This window comes from Hemitrygon akajei, chromosome 9, assembly GCF_048418815.1.
Source record: "Hemitrygon akajei chromosome 9, sHemAka1.3, whole genome shotgun sequence".
Classification (NCBI taxonomy): Eukaryota; Metazoa; Chordata; class Chondrichthyes; order Myliobatiformes; family Dasyatidae; genus Hemitrygon; species Hemitrygon akajei.
Window position 1 is genome coordinate 22,806,732 of NC_133132.1, and position 23,402 is coordinate 22,830,133.

Below are 23,402 nucleotides of genomic sequence, written 5' to 3' on the forward strand. Positions count from 1 at the left end.
ACCCCATCATCCAGATCATTAATATTAATGACAAACAACATTGGACCCAGTACAGATCCCTGAGGCACACCACTAATCACCAGCCTCCATCCTGACAAACAGTTATCCACCACTACTCTCTGGCATCTCCCATCCAGCCACTGTTGAATCCATTTTACTACTTCAATATTAATACCTAACGATTGAACCTTCCTAACTAACCTTCCGTGCGGTACCTTGTCAAAGGCCTTACTGAAGTCCATATAGACACCATCCACTGCTTTACCCTCGTCAACTTTCCTCATAACCTCTTCAAAAAATTCAATAAGATTTGTCAAACATGACCTTCCACGCACAAATCCATGTTGACTGTTCCTAATCAGACCTTGTCTATCCAGATAATTATATATACCATCTCTAAGAATATTTTCCATTAATTTACCCACCACTGATGTCAAACTGACAGGCCTATAATTGCTAGGTTTACTCTTAGAACCCTTTTTAAACAATGGAACCACATGAGCAATATGCCATTCTTCTGGCACCATCCCCGTTTCTAATGACATTTGAAATATTTCTGTCAGAGCCCCTGCTATTTCTACACTAACCTCCCTCAAGGTCCTAGGGAATATCCTGTCAGGATCCGGAGATTTATCCATTTTTATATTCCTTAAAAGCGCCAGTACTTCCTCCTCTTTAATCGTCATAGTTTCCATAACTTCCCTACTTGTTTCCCTTACTTTACACAATTCAATATCCTTCTCCTTGGTGAATACTGAAGAAAAGAAATTGTTCAAAATCTCCCCCATCTCTTTCAGCTCCACACATAGCTCTCCACTCTGACTCTCTAAGGGACCAATTTTATCCTTCACTATCCTTTTGCTATTAATATAACTGTAGAAACCCTTTGGATTTATTTCCACCTTACTTACCAAAGCAACCTTGTATCTTCTTTTAGCTTTTCTAATTTCTTTCTTAAGATTCTTCTTACATTCTTTATATTCCTCGAGCACCTCATTTACTCCATGCTGCCTATATTTATTGTAGATCTCTCTCTTTTTCTTAACCAAGTTTCCAATATCACTGGAAAACCATGGCTCTCTCAAACTTTTAACCTTTCCTTTCAACCTAACAGGAACATGAAGATTCTGTACCCTCAAAATTTCACCTTTAAATGACCTCCACTTCTCTATTACATCCTTCCCATAAAATAAATTGTCCCAATCCACTCCTTCTAAATCCTTTCACATCTCCTTAAAGTTAGCCTTTCTCCAAATCAAAAATCTCAACCCTGGGTCCAGTCCTATCCTTCTCCATAATTATATTGAAACTAATGGCATTGTGATCACTGGACCCGAAGTGCTCCCCAACACATACCTGCATCACCTGACCTATTTCATTCTCTAACAGAAGATCCAACACTGCCCCTTCTCTAGTCGGTACCTCTATGTATTGCTGCAAAAAACTATCCTGCACACATTTTACAAACTCCAAACCATCCATCCCTTTTACAGTATGGGCTTCCCAGTCTATGTGTGGAAAATTAAAATCTCCCACAATCACAACCCTGTGCTTACTACAAATATCTGCTATCTCCTTGCAAATTTGCTCCTCCAATTCTCGCTCCCCATTAGGTGGTCTATAATACACCCCTATAAGTGTTACTGCACCTTTCCCATTCCTCAATTCCACCCAAATAGCCTCCCTAGACGAGCCCTCTAATCTATCCTGCCAGAGCACCACTATAATATTTTCTCTGACAAGCAACGCAACACCTCCCCCTCTTGTCCCTCCGATTCTATCACACCTGAAGCAACGAAATCCAGGAATATTTAGTTGCCAATCACACCCCTCCTGCAACCATATTTCACTAATAGCTACAACATCATATTTCCAGGTATCAATCCATGCTCCAAGCTCATCCACCTTTCTTACAATGCTCCTAGCATTAAAATAAATGCACTTAAGAAATTCTCCACCTCTTCTTCTCTGTTTATCTCTAACAGTACAAAGAACTTTACTGTCTTCTTTTTCTTCCTTCTCCAATACATCTGTTCCTACACTCTGGTTCCCTTCCCCCTCATATCTAGTTTAAATCCACTGGAGCCTCTCTAGCAAACCTACCTGCAAGAATATTTTCCCCCCTCCAATTCAGATGTAAACCGTCCTGCTGGAATTCCACCTTCCCTGGAATTACATTTCAGCTACATTTCCAGCTGAGCGTTTCACTAAATCATTCCTGTAGTTCTGATCGAGCAGCTCCAAAACCTGGGCCTCTGTAGCTCCCTCTGCAACTGGATCCTCGACATCCTAACTGGAAGACCACAGTCTGTGCAAATTGGTAATAACATCTCCACCTCACTGACAACCTCAGGGATGTGTGCATAAGCCACTGCTTTACTCTCTTTACACCCATGACTGTGTGGCTAGGCATAGCTCAAATGCCATCCATAAATTTGCTGATGACACAGTCATGGTTGGTAAAACTTTGGATGGTTGCAATCTTGCACTCAACGTCAGTAAAATCAAAAGAACTGATTGTGGACTTCATAAAGGGTAAGATAAGGAACACAAACCAGTCCTCATAGAGGAGATCAGAAGTGGAAAGAGTAAGCAATTTCAAGTTCCTGGGTGTCAATATCCCTGAGGATTTATCCTGGGCTCAACATATTGATGCACCTACAAAAAAGGCTCAACAGTGGCTATACTTCATTTGGAGTTTGAGGAGATTTGGTATGTTACCAAAGTCACTCGCAAATTTCTACAGATGGACTGTTCAGAGCATTCTAACTGGCTGCATCACTATCTGATATGTGAGGGGGTGGGGGCTACTGCATAGGATTGAAATGAGCTGCAGAGACTTGTAAACCTAGTCAGCCCCATAATGGGCACTAGCCTCCGTAGTATCCAGGACATCTTCAAGTAGTCACACCAGGGCCTCGGGAGACAGATAAGTGGGTAACAGTCAGGAGAGAGAAGAGCAAGAGTCAGACACTAAAGGATACCCCTGTGTCTGCCCCCTTAACAATACATACTCCTGTTTGAGTACTGCTGGTGGGGGAGGGGGGAGAAACAGTCTACCTGGGGGAAGCAACAGTGGTTGTGCCTCTGGCACAGAGTCTGACCCTGTGGCTCAGAAGGGAAGGGAAAGGAAGAAGGCAGCAGTAACAGGGGACTCTATAGTTAGGGGGTCAGACAGACGATCCTGTGGATGCAGGAAAGAAACACGTCTGGTAGTTTGCCTCCCAGGTGCCAGGGTCCAGGATGTTTCTAAATGCGTCCACAATATCCTGAAGTGGGAAGGAGAACAGCCAGAAGTCATGGAAAATATTGGTACCATCGACATAGGTAGGAAAAGGCAGGAGGTTCTAAAGACAAACTACAGGGAGTTAGGAAGGAAGTTGAGAAGCAGGACCTCAAAGGTAGTAATCTTGGAATTACTGCCTGTGCAATGCGACAGTGAGGATAGGAATAGAGTGAGGTGGAGGATAAATGCATAGCTTAGGGATTGGAGCAGTGGGCAGGGATTCGGATTTCTGGATCTTTGGGACCTCTTTTGGGACAGGCATGACCTGTACAAAAAGGACAGGGTGCACTTGAATCCCAGGGGGACCAATATCCTGGCAGGGAGGTTTGCTAAGGCTGTTGGGGAGAGTTTAAACTAGAATTGCTGGGAGGGTGGGAAATGAGCTGAAGACACAGTTGGCTCACAAATAGAGAAAGCTTGGAGACAGTGTGAGAGGGAGGGTAGGCAGGTGATAGAGAAGGGATGCATTCAGACCGATGGTTTGAGACGTGTCTATTTTAATGACAGAAGCATCATGATCAAGGCAGATGAGAGAGCATAGATCAGTACTTGGAGCTATGATGTTGTGGCCATTACAGAGACTTGGATGGCTCAGGGGCAGGAATGGTTACTTCGGGAACCAGGCTTGAGATGTTTCAGAAAGGACAGGGAGGAAGGCAAAAGAGGTGGGGGCATGGCACTACTGATCAGAGATAGTGTCACAGCTGCAGAAAAGGAGGAAGTCATGGAGAGATTGTCTATCGAGTCACTATGGGCGGAAGTTAGGAACAGGAAGGGGTCAATAACTCTACTGGGTGTTTTTTATAGACCACCCAATAGAAACAGGGACATTGAGGAGCAGATAGGGAGACAGATTCTGGAAGGTGTAATAATAACAGGGTTGTTATTGTGGGAGATTTTAATTTCTCCAATATTGAGGTTTAAATGGGGTGGAGTTTGTTAGGTGTGTTCAGGAAGGTTTCCTGATACAATAAGACTACAAGAGGAGAGGCTGTATTTGATCTGGTATTGAGAAATGAACCTGATCAGGTGTCAGGTTTCTCAGTGGGAGAGCATTTGAGATACTGATCACAATTCTATCTCCTTTACCATAGCGTTGGAGAGGAATAGGAACAGACAAGCTAGGAAAGCAATTAATTGGAGTAAGGGGAAATATGAAGCTATCAGGCAGGAACTTGGAAGCATAAACTGAGAACAGATGTTCTCAGGGAAATGTATGGCAGAAATGTGGCAAATGTTCAGGGGATGTTTGTGTGGTGTTCTGCATAGGTACGTTCCAATGAGACAGGGAAAGGATGGTAGGGTACAGAAACAGTGGTGTACAAAGGCTTTTAAAAATCTAGTCGTTACGAAAGGTTAAAAAGAAACTAGGTAATGATAGAGATCTAGAAGGCTGGCAGGAAGGAGCTTAAGAATGAAATTAGGAAGGGGCAATGAGAAAGCCTTGGCGAGCTGGATTAAGGAAGACCCCAAGGAATTCTACAGATATGTGAAGAGCAAGAGAATAAGATGTGAAAGAATAGGACCTATCAAATGTGACAGTGGAAAAGTGTGTATGGAACCGGAGGAGATAGCAGAGATACTTAATGAGTACTTTGCTTCAGTATTCACTACTGAAAAGGATCTTGGCGATTGTAGGGATGACTTACAGCGAGTTGAAAAGCTTGAGCATATAGACATTAAGAAAGAGGATGTGCTGAAGCTTTTGGAAAGCATCAAGTTGGATAAGTCACTGGGACCAGATGAGATGTACCCCAGGCTACTGTGGGAGGCGAGGGAGGAGATTGCTGAGCCTCTGGAGATGATCTTTGCATCATCAATGGGGACGAGAGAGGTTCCAGAGTATTGAAGCGTTGCAGATATGGTTCCCTTATTCAAGAAAGGGAGTAGAGATAGCTCAGGAAATTATAGACCATTGAGTCTTACTTCAGTGGTTGGTAAGTTGATGGAGAAGATCCTGAAATGCAGGATTTATGAACATTTGGAGAAGCATAATATGATTAGGAATAGTCAGCATGGCTTCATCAAAGGCAGGTTGTGCCTTATGAGCCTGATTGAATTTTTTGAGTATGTGACTGAACACATTGATAAAGGTAGAGCAGTAGATATAGTGTATATGGATTTCAGCAAGGCATTTGATAAGGTACCCCATGCAAGGTTTACTGAGAAAGCAAGGAGGCATGAGATCCAAGGGGACCTTGCTTTGTGGATCCAGAATTGGGTAAATAGAAGGCTATGGTAATTTCTAAGGTAAGGACATGTTCGGCACAGCTTTATGGGCTGAGGGGACTGTATTGTGCTGTTGGTTGTCTATGTTCTATGTTCTAAGGATGTAAGTAATAAAACCAATTGCATTCAAAAACTCTAAAAGATTTCACATTCATTAACATGTGAAATAAATTGGAAGAAACGAGGGTTCTGAGTTAAATGTAAATTTAAGGGTTATTGAGATAATGGAAAATTGAGCCTAATTTCCTTGTAGTTAGGATTTGCAGTTTCGATTGTTAATTAAGCCACTGGCATTCACCCAGAGGAAAAGTACTGGAAGCATTGTCAACATCTGGGATGCTTGAAAAGAAATTGGAAGAAAATCCTCTGTTCTCTTTCTGAATGAGAAGTAATGTTACTGGGTACAAAAAGAGCACTCTTTGCAACCATCTCACTACTGTTGTTGCATGCCAGCTCAATAAAAAACCAATCCTAAAACACTGTTTCAATCTGAAACATACACAATTTCTTTCCTCCCACAGACGCTATGCGACCTGCTGAGTTCCATTGCCTGCTGCTCCAGGTTCCATCATTGGCAATTTCGAGTCTCCAAATAATCCTTGTTAGCCCTCTACACTTACTGTTGCCACTCAATATTAGCTCTAATTTACACCACATAGTTAGCCCCCCCACCCCACCTCTGTGCTGCACTGTAAATACTTTAAATCATTTTTTATAATGCTGATTACATTGCAAACGTATGCTAATAGTTATGCACATTTTATTCCATACAACTTTATTTTTACATAATTCTTTACAATTGTTGAATGTTGGTTTTTGTTGCATGTCACACCTTGACCAATGCACCATAGCAAATCTCTAATACATGTAAATGTATATAGTGAGTAAAATCGATCTTTGATCTGCAATTTAATTATCTGGGTTTTTTCATTTCCTATCTCTGTAGTCTCCTCCAGCTCTAAAAACTCCTCAAAATCCCCCATTATTTTAATTATTTTATTGTCTTGCATCGTCCATCCACCCCCCCTTCCTCCCTAAATTCTGAACTAGCCTTCGCAGATCTTCCACCTTTTCACTTGTCAGATGATCCTTCTCAAAGGCCCCATCTCTTAGGCTATGTACATTTTTCCTTAAAGCTCATTGTGAAGCTTGCAAGCTGCTGTAGGATTTACCTTGAGTGAGATACGCCGTACTGGAATGTGTCTCTGTTGGAGCTGTAGTTTGGGGTTCGGTGTCCCGCCCTGTTGGCAGTGGTGTGACCTCAGCATCTCGTGTTTCTCCTTGGACCATGTGGCTTAACCTCATTTTAGGTTGCAAATCAGCTGGCCTGACGTTCTCAGACACCACTGTGCTGGGCGTCGTCAAAGTGGGAGCAGATGGGGATATGGTGCTGGATGTAGAAGGGAAGAAGCTTTCCTTACAGTCCTTGGAATATTTTGGCGTGGTTGGCGTCTCTCCAGACTGCAAGAAAGTTGAATGAAATTTAACTTAAGATATTTTATCGCAAAATTCAAAATATATCATACACCTAGAGGATAAGATGACAGACTCATCAGTTCATACAACTGGAGAGAGAAACAGAGTTAACATTTCAAGAGTTTTCATCAAAACTGCAGATGTTAGAAAACAAGTTTTAAGTGACAGAGAAGAGTGGAGAGAACAAGGGAACTATCTGTGATAAGATGAAAGCAGGGGTTCCCAACAGAGACTAAATTGTATAAGAGCTGAGGCATGATGGCAAACTGGATCCAAAGTGGTTTAGTGATAGACAGCAGAGAGTAGTAGTAAGCAGAAGAGACTCTGCAGATGCGGGAAATTTTTAGCAATACACACTAAATGCTGAAGGTATTCAGCAGGCCAGGCGGAGGGGAATAAAGAGTTGACATTCCAGGCAAGGCTCTTCATCAAGACTGGAAAGGAAAGGAGTAGAAGCCAGAAAAAAAAGGTGAGGGAGGGGGAGAGAGAAAGGAGTATGAGTTAGCAGGACCTGGAATCATTAACAAGTGATGTACTGCAAGGATCAGTGCTTGGTGCTTTCCTGTTAGTAATAAGCTTTAATACTCTGGATGAGATTATAGGTGGTCTGATCAGTATGTTTGCAAATGACACAAAAAATAGTGGAGTTATAGATCATGAAGGAAGTTGTCTAAAAACACATAATAGAAGGTTGGGTGGAGAGGTGACAGATAGAACAATCCAGACAAGTGTTAAGGCAATGCACTTCGGGAGGTCAGATTCTGTGAGGAGATGTAGAGTAAATGGTTGAAGTACAGAGAGAGAGCTTTGGGTGTAATGGAGGCCAGGTCTTTGGATGTATCTAAGGCAGAGCTTAATAGGTTCTTGATTGGACATGGCATCAAAAGGGAGAATGAAGGCTTGGGAGTGTGCTGAAGGGAGGGGAAAAGGATCAGTCATGATTGAATGGTGAAGCAGACTTGATAGGCCAAAAGGCCTAATTCTGCTTTTATGTTCTAAATGGCAACTGAGGTACAAAGGATAGTGAAAAAGGCATTTGATATTCTTGTCGTCATAGGCCAGAGCATTGAGGATAAGAGGTGTTGCAGTTGTACCAAACATAGGACAAACTGATTTAGAATACTGTGTACACTGCAGGAAGGATGTGATAGCATAGCATATTGCGGAAGAAATTCACCAGGAGGTTGCCTGTTTTGCAGGACTGCAGTTAAATAGATTGAGTTTATTCTCATTGGAATATACGAGACTGCGGAGGTTCACCTTAAACGTTTATAACATTATGAGAAGCACATAGAGGTTATCTAGTCAAAGCCTTTTCCCCAGAGCAGGGGAGTCTAGAAGTAGATGAGAAGGTAGAAATTCAGAAGTAATCTGAGGGGTATGTTTTTCAAATTGAGAGTTTTGAATATCTGGAAATATCTGGAATGAGGAAAGGAATGATGGAATTATGACGTTTAAAGGGTATTTGACAGTACTGTAATGGAATAGGAAAGGTGTAGTGGGAAATGGGCCTAACGTGGAGGCCCATTTACAAAATGAATGAAAACAAAAATAATAAAACATAGAACACTACAGCACAGCACAGATCCTTCAGACCTTCCCACCCACATGGCCCTTCATTTTTTTTCTAAATCATCCACATGCCTATCAAAGAGTTTCTTAAATGTCCCTGATATATCTGCCTTTACCATCACCCCTGGCAGCACATTCCACAAACCCATCATTCTCTATGTAAAGAACGTACCTCTGACAGCCCCTCTATACTTTCCTCCAATCACCTTAAAATTATGCCCCATTGTATTGGCCATTCACTCTGGGAAAAAATCTCTGGCTTACCACTTGATCTATGCCTCTTATCATCTTGTATACCTCTATCAAGATGCCTCTCATCCTCCTTCACTGCAAAAAGAAAAGCCCTAGCTCACTCAGCCTATTCTCATAAAACATGCTCTCTATTCCAGGCAGCATCCTAGTAAATTTCCTCTGCACCCTCTCTAAAACTTCCACGTCCTTCCTGTAATGCGGCAACCAGAGGTGGACACAAATTTCCAAGTGTTGTCTAACCATGGTTTTATAAAGTTTCAACAGTAAAACAAATGCTGAAACTGTGATATACCGTATACATGCTGCAAACACAAGATTACAAGAGGGAATGCTTAAAATGGTGATCCGAGTTTTCAGTTGCTTGCTATTTCGCCATCACAATCCTGCAAAGGGACATCAGTCTACGAAACTTTCTTTTTCTCTTTCTGAAGATGCTGTTTGACCTGCTGAGAATTTCAATCATTCTCTATTATTTTATTTCAGTTTTCAGTATTTGTGGTTTTAGTGTTTCTAGTATTTTTTTCTTTTGAATTTCTAGAGGATAAAGGACAAGATTAAGAATGGTTAATGTCCCACCATTTTAGGATTTTGAAACAATTTTGAAGCTAAGACACAAATGCTTACATCTTTCTGCTGCCATGCTTTGCTATGAAGCTTGCAGCAGGTCTTTGCATAACCCCAGCCAACACAGGAAACGAATGCACAGTCACATGACTGCTACATTAGCACCAGAAGCATGACAGCACTTGCAGGTTGTCCAGCACAATTCTCGCCCATGTGATTTGACACATGTGATGTATTTCACTCTATGTTTTGATGAACAAGTGACAAATTCTTTCTTTTTATCTCTAATATAAAGTTATGAAGATCCTGAATCATTATTATCACAGACAAATGTCGTGAAATTTGTTGTTGTTTTGCAGCACCATTACAGTTGCAATAAATAAAATTTACTATATATTAAAATAAGAAATTGTGAATTCCAGTTAATTGGGATACATCAGGTTCAGTACATTCAGGCCCAATTAAATGGCTGTACTAATTAGCCAAAGTTTCATAGAAACATAGAAAACCTACAGCACAATACAGGCGCTTCAGCCCACAAAGCTGTGCCGAACATGTCCCTACCTTAGAAATTACCTAGGGTTACCCTTGCCCCTCTATTTTTCTAAGCTCCATGTACCTATCCAGGAGTCTCTTAAAAGACCCTATCGTTTCCACCTCCACCACCGTCGCCAGCAGTCCATTCCACGCACTCACCATTCTCTGAGTAAAAAAACTTACCCCTGACATCTCCTCTGTACCTACTTCCAAGCACCTTAAAACTGAGGTTTCATGAAAATAGTTTTTAAAAAAGAATAAAATAGACAAAATACCATTTAACTGAGTAACAAGTTATGCAATTAAACGAAATACAGTACAACTTAGAACACTATCAATAGTACCACAGTACTATAAAATTGTGTATTAGTTCCTAATAGTCATTGACGGAGGAATTCATCTAGTGCATGCTGCTGTGTTCTTTTGATTGTAAACAAATAAAATCCGTGTAGACACATAGTGTAGATAATGGACTGCCTTCATACAATTTTGTTAACAATTGCATCCTCCAAATCTTCAATTTCATTGTAACATCCAAGATGGTTGTTGATACCGTCAAACTTTTTGTAGTTCCTAACTTTCTAAAGTAGTGAAGTGGTTTCATTTTCACTCCTAGGCATTTCTGGCATCTTCAGTCCTGAAAGCTTGAAAATGCAGTGAGCAAAATAGTTCATAATTGTCTTACTGCTTATTTCTCACCAACTATCAGTGACAAAAATCACTTTTTTGAACACAAACACAGGTAACTGATTCTATTTAAAAACTGTTCACATTAAGCACAGTCTAACAACCAGACAAATCCACACAACTGATGCTAGGTAGAAACTATTTGCTAACAGTCAGACAGACAGATATACTTTATTGATCCCGAGGGAAATTGGGTTTCGTTACAGTTGCACCAACCAAGAATAGTGTAGAAATATAGCAATATAAAACCATAAATAATTAAATAATGATAGGTAAATTATGCCAAGTGGAAATAAGTCCAGGACCAGTGTATTGGCTCAGGGAGTCTGACACTCCGAGGGAGGAGTTGTAAAGTTTGATGGCCACAGGCAGGAATGAGCAGGAATGCTCAGTGTTGCATCTCGGTGGAATGAGTCTCCGGCTGAATGTACTCCTGGGCCTAACCAGTACATTATGGAGTGGATGGGAGACATTGTCCAAGATGGCATGCAACTTGGACAGCATCCTCTTTTCAGTCGCTTGTCTCAAATAAGCAGCAGGGTGCTTAAAATAAAGAAAGAGACTCATGATTAGTTTTTGTTCTTTAAGAGTTCTCTGGAAGGAGACATATCTGAAGGCTGTATATTGTATACATACTTCAAACTTTGAAAGAAGTGGCTGCCTTAATAACCAATGGCACAATGCATACATGAAACAAGTAGTGCACAAAGAGACCAAAAATAATGAGCTGGTGTTCATGGGTTCATTGTCCATTCAGATATCTGATGGTGGACGGGAAGATTGTGTGTCTTTAGGTTCCTGTACCTTCTCTCTGATGGTAGTAATGAGAAGAGGGCATATCCTGGGTGGTGAAATGATCTTTAATGATGGATGCCACCTTTTTGAAGCATCACATTTTGAAGATGCCCTCAAAGGTGGCAAATAGTTCCCATGATGGAGCTGGCTGACTTTACAACCCTCTACAAATTTTTCTAATCCTGTGCAGTGCCCCATCCATAACAGATACTGATGCAACTAATTAGCATACTTTCCACAGTACATCTGTAGAAATTTGCTAACATCTTTGGTGACAAACCAAATCTCTTCAAACTCCTAATGAAATATAGTCCTTGGCGTGGCTTGTTTGTAATTTCATCAGGGGGTCGTAAATCTAGTCGGCTCCATCTTGGGTGCTAGCCTACAAATTACCCACGACATCTTCAAGGAGTGGTGTCTCAGAAAGTGGTGTGCGACTGAGCTGGGAGAACCACTACAGCGCATCTTCAACATGAGCCTGGAGCAGAGAAGAGTACCCAGACAGTGGAAAACATCCTGTATTGTCCCGGTACCGAAGAAACCACAACCAAAGGAGTTGAATGACTTCAGACCTGTTGCCTTGACGTCGCACGTTATGAAGACCATGGAGCGGCTGATAATACAGAATCTGAGGCCACAAACCAGGCCCGCCCAGGATCCTCTTCAGTTTGCGTACAAGGAGAAGGTGGGAGTGGAGGATGCTATCACGTATTTGCTGCACAAATCACTCTCTCACCTAGAGGGGGTCAGTTGTGCTGTGAGGATTACATTCCTTGACTTCTCTAGTGCCTTTAACACCATCCAGCCCAAGATCTTAAGGCACAAACTAACGGAGATGGGAGTAGACTCTCACATGGTGGATTGGATAGTGGACTACTTGACAGATAGACCTCAGTATGTGCGGTTGGGAGACTGTAGGTCTGACACGGTGGTCAGCAGCACAGGGGCGCCGCAGGGAACCGTACTCTCTCCGGTCCTGTTCACCCTGTACACATCAGACTTCCAATATAACTCGGAGTCCTGCCATGTGCAGAAGTTCGCTGATGACACGGCCATAGTGGGATGTGTCAGGAATGGACAGGAGGAGGAGTATAGGAAACTGATACAGGACTTTGTGATATGGTGCAACTCAAACTACCTGCGTCTCAATATCACCAAGACCAAGGAGATGGTGGTGGACTTTAGGAGATCTAGGCCTCATATGGAGCCAGTGATCATTAATGGAGAATGTGTGGAGCAGGTTAAGACCTACAAGTATCTGGGAGTACAGTTAGACGAGAAGCTAGACTGGACTGCCAACACAGATGCCTTGTGCAGGAAGGCACAGAGTCGACTGTACTTCCTAAGAAGGTTGGCGTCATTCAATGTCTGTAGTGAGATGCTGAAGATGTTCTATAGGTCAGTTGTGGAGAGCGCCCTCTTCTTTGTGGTGGCGTGTTGGGGAGGAAGCATTAAGAAGAGGGACGCCTCACGTCTTAATAAGCTGGTAAGGAAGGCGGGCTCTGTCGTGGGCAAAGTACTGGAGAGTTTAACATCGGTAGCTGAGCGAAGGGCGCTGAGTAGGCTACGGTCAATTATGGATAACTCTGAACATCCTCTACATAGCACCATCCAGAGACAGAGAAGCAGTTTCAGCGACAGGTTACTATCGATGCAATGCTCCTCAGACAGGATGAAGAGGTCAATACTCCCCAATGCCATTAGGCTTTACAATTCTACCGCCAGGACTTAAGAACTTTTTAAAAGCTATTATTAATGCTTTTTGAGATAGTGATTTAGATGCATATCATATTTTTTACTGAGTTAAATATTGTATGTAATTAGTTTTGCTACAACAAGTGTATGGGACATTGGAAAAAAATTGAATTTCCCCATGGGGATGAATAAAGTATCTATCTATCTATCTATCTATCTAAAGGCAGCATCTTTTATTAAGGACCTCCAGCACCCAGGGCATGCCCTTTTCTCACTGTTACCATCATGTAGGAGGTACAGAAGCCTGAAGGCACACACTCAGCAATTCAGAAACAGCTTCTTCCCCTCTGCCATCCAATTCCTAAATGGACACTGAACCCGTGAACACTACCTCACTTATTATGTCTGTTTATGCACAATTTTTAATCTATTTTATATATATACACACACACACATTTATATATATATATATATATATATATAGAGAGAGAGAGAGAATGAGAATAACTTATTTATTTCTTCATCTTCCATATTATGTATTGCATTGAACTGCTGCTGCTAAGTTAACAAATTTCATGACACATGTCGGTGATAATAAACCTGATTCTGATACTAAAGAGCAAACATGAGGAAATCTGCAGATGCTGGAAATTCAAACAACACACACAAAATGCTGGTGGAACACAGCAGGCCAGGCAGCATCTATAAGGAGAAGCACTGTCGATGTTTCGGGCCGAGACCCTTCATCAGGACTAACCGAAAGAAAAGGTAGTAAGAGATTTGAAAGTAGTGGGGGGAAGGGGAAAATGCAAAATGATAGGAGAAGACTGGAGGGGGTGGGATGAAGCTAAGAGCCGGAAAGGTGATTGGCGAAAGTGATACAGAGCTGGAGAAGGGAAAGGATCATGGGATGGGAGGCCTCGGGAGAAAGAAGGGGGGAGGGGGGAGAACCAGAGGGAGATGGAGAACAGGCAGAGTGATGGGCAGAGAGAGAGAAAAAAAAACAAACAACTAAATATTGTCAGGAATGGGGTAAGAAGGGGAGGAGGGGCATTAACGGAAGTTAGAGAAGTCAATGTTCATGCCATCTGGTTGGAGGCTACTCAGCCGGTATATAAGGTGTTGTTCCTCCAACCTGAGTGTGGCTTCATCTTGACAGTACAGGAGGCCATGGATAGATATATCAGAATGGGAATGGGACGTGGAATTAAAATGTGTGGCCACTGGGGGATCCTGCTTTCTCTGGCGGACCGAGCGTAGGTGTTCAGCGAAACGGTCTCCCAGTCTGTGTCGGGTCTCACCAATATATAAAAGGCCATACCAGGAGCACCAGACGCAGTATACCACACTAGCCGACTCACAGGTGAAGTGTTGCCTCACCTGGAAGGACTGTCTGGGGCCCTGAATGGTGGTGAGGGAGGAAGTGTAAGGGCAGGTGTAGCACTTGTTCTGCTTACAAAGATAAGTGCCAGGAGGGAGATCGGTAGGAAGGGAAGGGAAGGGAAGGGAAGGAGTGGACAAGGGAGTTGCGTAGGGAGCAATCCCTGCGGAAAGCAGAAGGTGGGGGAGGGAAAGATGTGCTTGGTGGTGGGATCCCGTTGGAGGTGGCAGAAGTTACGGAGAATTATACATTGGACCTGGAGGCTGGTGGGGTGGCAGGTGAGGACAAGGGGAACCCTATCCCGAGTGGGGTGGCGGGCAGATGGGGTGAGGGCAGATGTGCAGGAAATGGGAGAGATGCGTTTGAGAGCAAAGTTGATTGTGGAAGAAGGGAAGCCCTTTTGTTTAAAAAAGGAAGACATCTCCTTCGTCCTGGAATGAAAAGCCTCATCCTGAGAGCAGATGCAGCAGAGGCAGAGGAATTGTGAGAAGGGGATAGCATTTTTGCAAGAGTCAGGGTGGGAAGAGGAATAGTCCAGGTAGCTGTGAGAGTCTGCAGGCTTATAGTAGATATCAGTAGATAAGCCGTCTCCAGAGATGGAGACAGAAAGATCAAGAAAGGGGAGGGAGGTGTCGGAAATGGACCAGGTAAATTTGAGGGCAGGGCGAAAGTTGGAGGCAAAGTTAATGAAGTCAACCCCATCCCTGACAATATTTAGTTGTTTGTTTTTTTTCTCTCTCTCTGCCCATCACTCTGCTTATTCTCCATCTCCCTCTGGTGCTCCCCCCTCCCCCTTTCTTTCTCCCGAGGCCTCCCGTCCCATGATCCTTTCCCTTCTCCAGCTCTGTATCACTTTTGCCAATCACCTTTCCAGCTCTTAGCTTCATCCCACCCCTTCCGGTCTTCTCCTATCATTTCGCATTTCCCCCTCCCCCCACTACTTTCAAATCTCTTACTACCTTTTCTTTCGGTTAGTCCTGACGAAGTGTCTCGGCCCGGAACGTCGACAGTGCTTCTCCCTATAGATGCTGCCTGGCCTGCTGTGTTCCACCAGCATTTTGTGTGTGTTGTCTGATTTTGATACGTTGGGCCCAGGATAGATCTTTAGAGATGTTGATGCCTAGGAACTTGAAACTGCTTATCTTTTCCACTCCAGACCCCTGGATAAGGACTGATGTGTGTTCCCTCGACTTCCCCTTCCTGAAGTCCACAATCAATTCCCTGGTCTGACTGAAGTTGAGTGCAAGGTTGTTGTTGCTACACCACTCAGCCAGCTAATCTATCTCACTCCTGTACACATCCTCATCACTTTCTGAGATTCTACCAACAACAGTTATGTCATTGGCCTAAATAAACAGAAAGAACCTTACCTGCCCCCCCCCACCCATCCCCAGCAGAGACGTTATAAACCAGGGGGATGGATTGATAGTAAAGGTTGACAAAATAGAGGAGCATGAAGTAAAGAGTTTTCATCCAGCGGTTGATGGGGTCTGGAATTCGCTGCTCACAAGAGTGGCAGAGACAGAAACCCTGACCACATTTAAACAGTGCTTGGATGTGCCATGTGCAGCAGGGCCACAGACCAAGTGATAATAGGTGGAATTAGGCATCGTGGCTCTTTCTCAACAGGCACAGAGACTGTGGGCTGTATGGCCTCAATCTGTGTTAAAAAGCTCTTAGTTCCTAGGACACTGTTGTCAGAGGCCTGGATATCCATTGTGGAATTCATCCTGCTGCAACTAATATACCAGTAATAGCCTGTTACTGTTCCTACTGAGCATGAGACTGAGGATAGTACTGAAGAGGGGCTAAGAGGGATTCAAGAGGAAGGTGACCCTTTTCAAAGGTTTAAATGTCAACACTGCATAGGAAGGATGATTCAAAATGTGAAACATTTGTAGAACCAAACAAGTACTGAAAGATGATAACCCATTACACAATTCCTGCTCACAGGGTAATATTGGCTTCTTCTCAAAACTTAAATAACTTCTGACACTAGGTCTGCCCACAGAACAGGCAGCAGAACCATTTAAGGAAATGGGCATCAGACCTACTGGGATCACTCTCCCTGCTTTTTCCCCCAACAAATATTTTTTGACCCTCTGCTTGGTTAAATTCATCAGTTCGGAACTGGCAAACACTTAAGAAAGAGGATTCCCAAGACTGAATTGATGCTTACTCCCACACATTGTGCAGATGTTGAATAGACTCCAAGAATCTCTCATTTGGTAATGTAGTGGTCAGCTCACGCTTCCACGAACAATCTACCAAGCAGGTTGCTAAGTGCATTGGTCTATGGAAACAGAACTATCACTCTGATACTAAGGGTCAAATCAACAAGACAAGCACCACTCTGCGTATCACTGACTCAATCAAGGACATTTTCCTCTCCCACAGTTCCCTGCCGGTGGCAACAACAATATACCTCGGTACAAGTTGCAATTTTCCCACTTTACCAACTGGTGAATCTTACTGCTTCCTCAGTAGTCAAGGGCTCTGCTCCCTTTGAGTCTCACACTCCACTTTGGGTCTTGCCATGTGTCCCACCCTTGCTCTGGATTCTCTCAGGATGAAAACGATAAGTACTGCTACTCTTTTTATACAATTCCAATTCCATCTTTCAAGATCAGAAAAACTAAGTACAGAAGAATTCCAGATTAATGGATTTCTATGCTGCTTCATCACCTTTTTGTATTTTCCACCATTCACATGTCCCATCAGTTCATGGAATATTGTTTTGCCAGGAACCTTACTCTACAGAAGACATTTGTTTAGAGGGAGGGCTTATAGGGTGCTCAAACACAAGAGCATGTAGCATTTCAATTACTAACAGGATTATGTGTTGATTCACAAATGCATGAAGCACAGCACTGAGTTACCGTAACAACCTGGGTTCAGCTCCATAACGATTGCTCTAGTACACAACCTACCTTCTGCCAGATACCACACAGCATCCAAAACAAAATTAACAGCCTGTCCACCAGAGTCACATCCCACACATCATCCAGCAACACTCCGGTAGCTCACATTCTTCCTTTAGCACAGCCTCCTAGTCTCCCGACACCTGTTCCAGTGAGGAGGAATCTGATGGCTACCTGCAAACCTGTATGTCCAGAGTACTCTAGCATAGAAGGATGACATTCAATGGAACTGTTTAACAAAATGCTTGAGCAGACGCAGCTCAAAGGCACTTGAGACCTGCTCCCTCCCAGGATTATTAAGTCCCCTCAACCACCTACAGAATCTCAGAAAACTCACATGGATGTATTTTATTCATAAATACAAGAATTTTCCAGATGCTCAAAATCCAAAGTGACATATACAAAATGGTGGAGGAACTCAGCAGGTCAGGCAGCATCTATAAAAATAAACAGTCAATGTTTGGGCCGAGACTCTTCAGAAAAAAAAAGGTGGGGGGTGGGGAAGGACAATAGCTGGAAGGTGATAGGTGAAGCCACCTGGGTGGGAAAGGTAAAGGGCTGGAAAGGAAGGAGTCTGATAGGAGAGGAGAGCAGACCATAGGAGAAAGGGAAGAAGGAGGGCCACCAGGGGGAGGTGATAGGTAGGAGAGAAGTAGTAAGAAGCAGGGCGGGGGGGGGGGGGGGGCGGAGAGAAGCTGGCGGGAGTGGGAGAGAAAAATATTTTTACCAGAAAGAGAAATCAATATTCATTCTATGAGGTTGGAGGCTACCCAGACAGAATATAAAGTTGCTCCTCTACCCTGAGGTTGGCCTCATCCTGGCACGACAGGAGGTCAAAGACTGACATGTCGGAATGGGAATGAGAATTGGAATTAAAATGTTTGGCCACCAGGAAGTTTCACTTTTAGTGGATAGAGCAGAGGTGCTTGACAAGTGGACTCAATTTACAATGGGTCTCACCAATGTTGAGGGGGCGCATCATCAGCATTGGATACATTAGACAACTCCAGCAGATTCACAGGTGAGATGTTGGAAGACCTGGAAGGAATGTTTGGGCCTTGGATGGAGGTGAGGGAGGAGGCGAATGGGCAGGAGTAGCACTTTGGCTGCTTGTGGGGATAAGTGCCAGGAGGGAGATAAGTGGGTAGGGACAAGTGGATAGGGAATCAGAGAAGGACCGATCCCTGCGGAAAGCAGAGTTGGGGGTGTGGAGAGGAGGGTAAAGATTCGTTGGGTGGTAGGATCCCTTAGGAGATGGCAGAATTTGCAGAGAACAATGTGTTGGATGCAGAAGCTCATGGGATGGTAGGTATTTTATTCATCTTTATAAAAAGAATGAGTGTATCAGAAACTATTGTTGAGTCAGTGAACAGTGGTGAAATGCCATCATTCTGGACATGGTCTCTATTAATCGAAAAAAAAGGATTCCTTGTGGCACATGGAAGATCTTGGAAGGGGGTCTCAATATCAGTTCAGTTTCACAACTGGGGGGAGAGGTGACATGCTTTACAGCGTCAGCAAGCAGTAATCTGGGTTCAATTCTCGCCGCTGTCTGTAAGGAGTTTGTACATTCTTTCCATGACCACATGGGTTTTCTCTGGGTGCCTCAATTTTCTCCCACATTCCAAAAAGGTATGGGTTAGGGTTAGTAATCTGTGAGCATGCTGTGTTGATGCTGGAAGTACAGTGAAACCTGTGGGCTGCTCCAGGTACATGTTTAAATCTTCCTCCAAAAATACCTGAGTGATGCACGGCCCTTCTGGATGCTGTTGGGTCACAGTCTCGTGGTTAACGACAAAAGCGTGGGGCAGAGGTTGCTCAGAAGCAGCACGCAACGGAACTTTTGAGGGCACCAAATATAGTGAGTGCCTGATCTTTATGTAGTTTTCAGATTGCTTTTCTCATGAACACTGAACTCTACACAGTAAAAGGAATGCTTGTTTGAAGCACGTTTTGTTTGTGGAAATTAGAATATTTCAAGGAGGCACTGAAAACTGAAGTGTTGAAATATTTTAACAGCATGCTGCCGAGATTCATGACAAGCTCTGAAAAAACACAAAGTGGGCTGCCTAAAGCATGTTTAACTCCACTAAAATCTGGACAGTGATTGCACAGCAAGGTCTGCATCAGCAACTTAAGAATGCTAATAAACACAGCAATTCCACACTTGAACATAAATAAGGCAAATACTTTGTGTGTATAAAGTTGAGGATGGCTATGAAGCCACATAATATCCAAAATGATGCTCCATGCTATAGACCACAGTCAAATTTATTGTTATATGCATAACTAGAGGTATGCACAGGTGCAGTGAAAACCTGATTAGGGCACAACAGCACAGAAACAAGCCCTTCAGCCCATCTAGTCCTGGCCAAACTATTATTCTGCCTAGTCCAATCAGACTGCACGTGGACCATAGCCCACCCATTCATGCACTTTTCCAAACCTCTCAAATGTTGAAATTGAACCTGCATTCACTACTTCCGCTGAAAACTTGTTTCACACTCTCACCGGCCTCTGAAGAAGTTCTTCCTCACCTCTCCCTTAAATATTTCACCTTTGACCCTTAGTAACTCAGACTTGTCGCATGCAAAATGTAGCGATCTTGCCTGAAGAGGCACAGCACAATGCTCTGAAGGACAGACTCATTACTATGCTGTTCACTATCTGGTTAACAGTATGAAGATCATCAGTCATTAGTACACATTTCAGGGATGGGAAAGGAAATGAGTAGGCTCACACTTCGTTGCTCTTGGAAACCTCCAGATGAATTATTTCAAAGATAGTAATATTGATGAAGTGTTGGGAGCAAGGTGCCAATAGCAGAAGCACTTGTGCTAGTGATGTTATGAGTAAAAAAAAACTGAGACCTATCTTTTATTGATTAAATCAGCAAGATGATTTACTCTATGATAATAATTCCTTAACAGGGATATGGTCTAAAGTGACAGATGGAATAAACATATCACAAGCCTTATAAATACAGAATGCCTTTCTGTTTTATTATATAGAATCTATGACACATAGGTTAATGAAGCCCAATTAGAAGCATCTATGAGAAATCTGCACAGGGATATTTGAAAGGTTTACATGATAAATACACGATCTCCAGGAGAAGCACTTCCACCACCTTCATTCTGGTGCTGTTCTTAAACGTCAATGATTGCCTTTATTTCCTAGAGCCTTCAGAAAAAGCGTGTTTTGCTTCCATCAAATTTTCCTCACTGTACCCTTTCAGCAGCTCCTTCCTCCATTCTCCTCCTTATCATAACAGATTCAGTGAATCTGATTCAGAATCAGGTTTAATATCACCAGCATATGTTGTGAAATAGTTAATTGATTTCTACACCTGTAGCTGATAAAATCACTATAAAAAAAACTAATGCAGCTTTACTTTAACATTTGTAGTACAATTTCCTTTAGGAACTAAATTTGAATGGAATAACAGATTAGCTATCTTTAATTATTTCTCCAAATACAAGAAATCCTACAGATGCTGGAAATCTAGAGCGACACATGCAAAATGTCATGTTTCGAGCTGAGACCCTTCATCAGGACTGGAAAGGAAGGGAGTAAGGCAAGGAGGACAAGCTAGAAAGTGTTAGATGGGTGGGGGAGGGGAATGAAGAAGCTGAGAGGTGATAAGTGAAAAAGGCAAAGTTCTGGAGAAGAAAGGATCTGGTAAGAAAGTGGATCAAGGGAGCAAGGGAAGGCTGAAGGGTACTGGGGGAGGTGATAGGCAGGTGAGGAGAACCAATATGAGGTCAGAGTGGGGAAATGAAGAAGAGGGAAGGAGCTGGGGAAAAATTTACTGGATGTTGGAGAAATTGATGTTCATGCCATCAGGTTGGAGGTACCTAGATGGAATATGAGACATTGTTTCTTCAAGCTGAGAGTGGTTTCATCGTGGCAGAAGAGGAGCCCATGGACCACAAGGCAGAACAGGAATGGGAATAGGAACTGAAATGGTTGGCCACTGGAATATTGCGTTTTTTTGTGGATGGAGCTGAGGTGTTTGACAAAGTGGTCCCCCAATCTATGTCGCTCTCACCAATGTGGAGGAGTTGCATTGGGAGCAGCAGATACAGTAGACAACCCCAACAGGTGAAGTGTTGCCTCACCTGTAAGGGCAATTTGGGGCCCTGAATGGAGGACAGGGAGAAAGTGAAGAGGCAGGTGTGGCATTTCTGCTGCTTGCAAGGATAAGCGCCAGGAGAGAGATTAGCGAGAAGGGACAAATGGTCATGGGAATCACAGATCCCTGTGGAAAGTGGAGAGTGGAGGGGAGGTAAAGATGTATTTTGTGGTAGGGTCCTGTTGAAGATGGTGGAAGTTATGGAGAATGATGTGTTGGATGTGGAAGCTCATACGGAGGTAAGTGAGGGTAAGAGGAACTCTATCCTTGTTGAGGCAGCAGGAAGATGGGGTAGGTGCGGATGTCTGAGAAATGGGGGAGATGCAGGTGAGGGTAGCAGGTGGTGGAGGAAAGTAAACCTTGTTCTTTGAAGGAGGAGGACAACTCTGATGTCCTGGAAAGTAAAACCTCATTCTGGAATAGAAACAGCAGAGATGAAGAAACTGAGAAAAGGGAATGACATTTTTATAGGAGGCAGGGTGGGAAGAGTCAAGATAGCCATGGGAATCAGAGGGTTTATAAAAAGGTATCAGACAGTTTGTCTCAAGTGATGGAGACAGACAGATTGGGAAAGAGAAGACAGGTGTCAGAAATGGACCAAGTGAATATAAGAGCAGAGTGAAAGTTAGGGGCAAAGTTGATAAAATTAACAAGCTGAACATGAGTGCATGAAGCAGCGCCAATGCAGTACAGAAAGAGTTGGGGAGCATTATTAGGGAAGGCATGGAACATTGACCGTTCTAAGTAGCCAACAAAAAGGCGGGCATAGCTTGGCCCACGCTGGTGCCCATAGTTACACCTTGAGTCTGGAGAAAGTGGGTGGAGCCGAAAGATAAATTGTTGAGGATGAGGGCCAGATGGCGGAGGACAGTGATTAAGGGGAACTGGTCAGGTCTGCTGGCCAATGAAACGGTAGGCATAGCTAGAACCCTAAAGATTTCTCTAAATTTCTCTTAAATATTCATTTTCCACATAGAAATACTTGGTCTATCATATAAACATATCACTATGTTTGAGAGTCTGCTCTGCATATTTGCTCTGGACTTTGTTTCAATTAAAAAACTCCTAGAAAGACACATGGATGACAGAGAAATGGAGGGCTATGGAGAAGGGTAAAGTTCGTTTGATCTTGGTTAACACAATATCATGGGCTGAAGGGTCTGCATTGTGCTGTAATGTTCTATGTTCTGAGGTCTAGATTTCTGTTGGCTGGTGTGAAGGTTGATAACAGAGAATGGTATAATGACTATGGGAATGGCAGGTTTGGATAGCAAAAGGCCAAAACGTATGGGGAAAAAAGCTAGGTCTTTTTAAAATGATGTACTCTCATCTGCACCATGAGTAATTCCAAACAATAGCATTAAGTAGGTGAATGAATGCTAACTATAACTTTTCTGGTTAATTAGGGGTAATGTCAGGAAAAGAAAAGAAATTAAATGAAGAAATTTGAAGTTAGTATCTTTGTAAAACTTTTATCTTTTTAAAGCCAAATCATTACAATTTTTATACCTTCTAGACTGGCTATGTGAATTCTTTTTTTCTAAGAAAATTCTAAGAATTTGAAGCTTCTATCCTTCTTCATTTGGTAGAAACTCCCACATGTGGTAATAAAACATTATCCAGGACAGATTTTTGGCTCTTGTACAGTTTTCACTTTGTTCATTGCACTCTGCCTGCCCAGATTTATCATTGGGAATCATTAACGACATGAGGCAGAGCTTTCAGCTGGTTCTTCCCTGTGGCTATTTAACTGATTATTTCAGGAGCACAACATGCACAACATCGCAGCTTAATCAGTTCCATCACCACTTGAAATTGACATTCTGGTTCAGCAGCACCACAGCAACCAAGAGAAAAACAGCCACAAAACAA

The 23,402-nt window shown here is 43.0% G+C and overlaps 1 protein-coding gene across 2 annotated transcripts in view; it reads right to left on the bottom strand.

Moving 5' to 3' along the window:
* Window positions 1-23,402, bottom strand: part of cabin1 (calcineurin binding protein 1) — a 564,595-nt gene that overhangs the window by 42,222 nt on the left and 498,971 nt on the right. For both annotated transcript variants that reach the window (XM_073055615.1, XM_073055613.1), the window contains one exon: window positions 6,688-6,976. In XM_073055615.1, coding sequence (XP_072911716.1) covers window positions 6,688-6,976 — 289 coding nt within the window. The remainder of the gene's footprint in view (window positions 1-6,687; window positions 6,977-23,402) is intronic.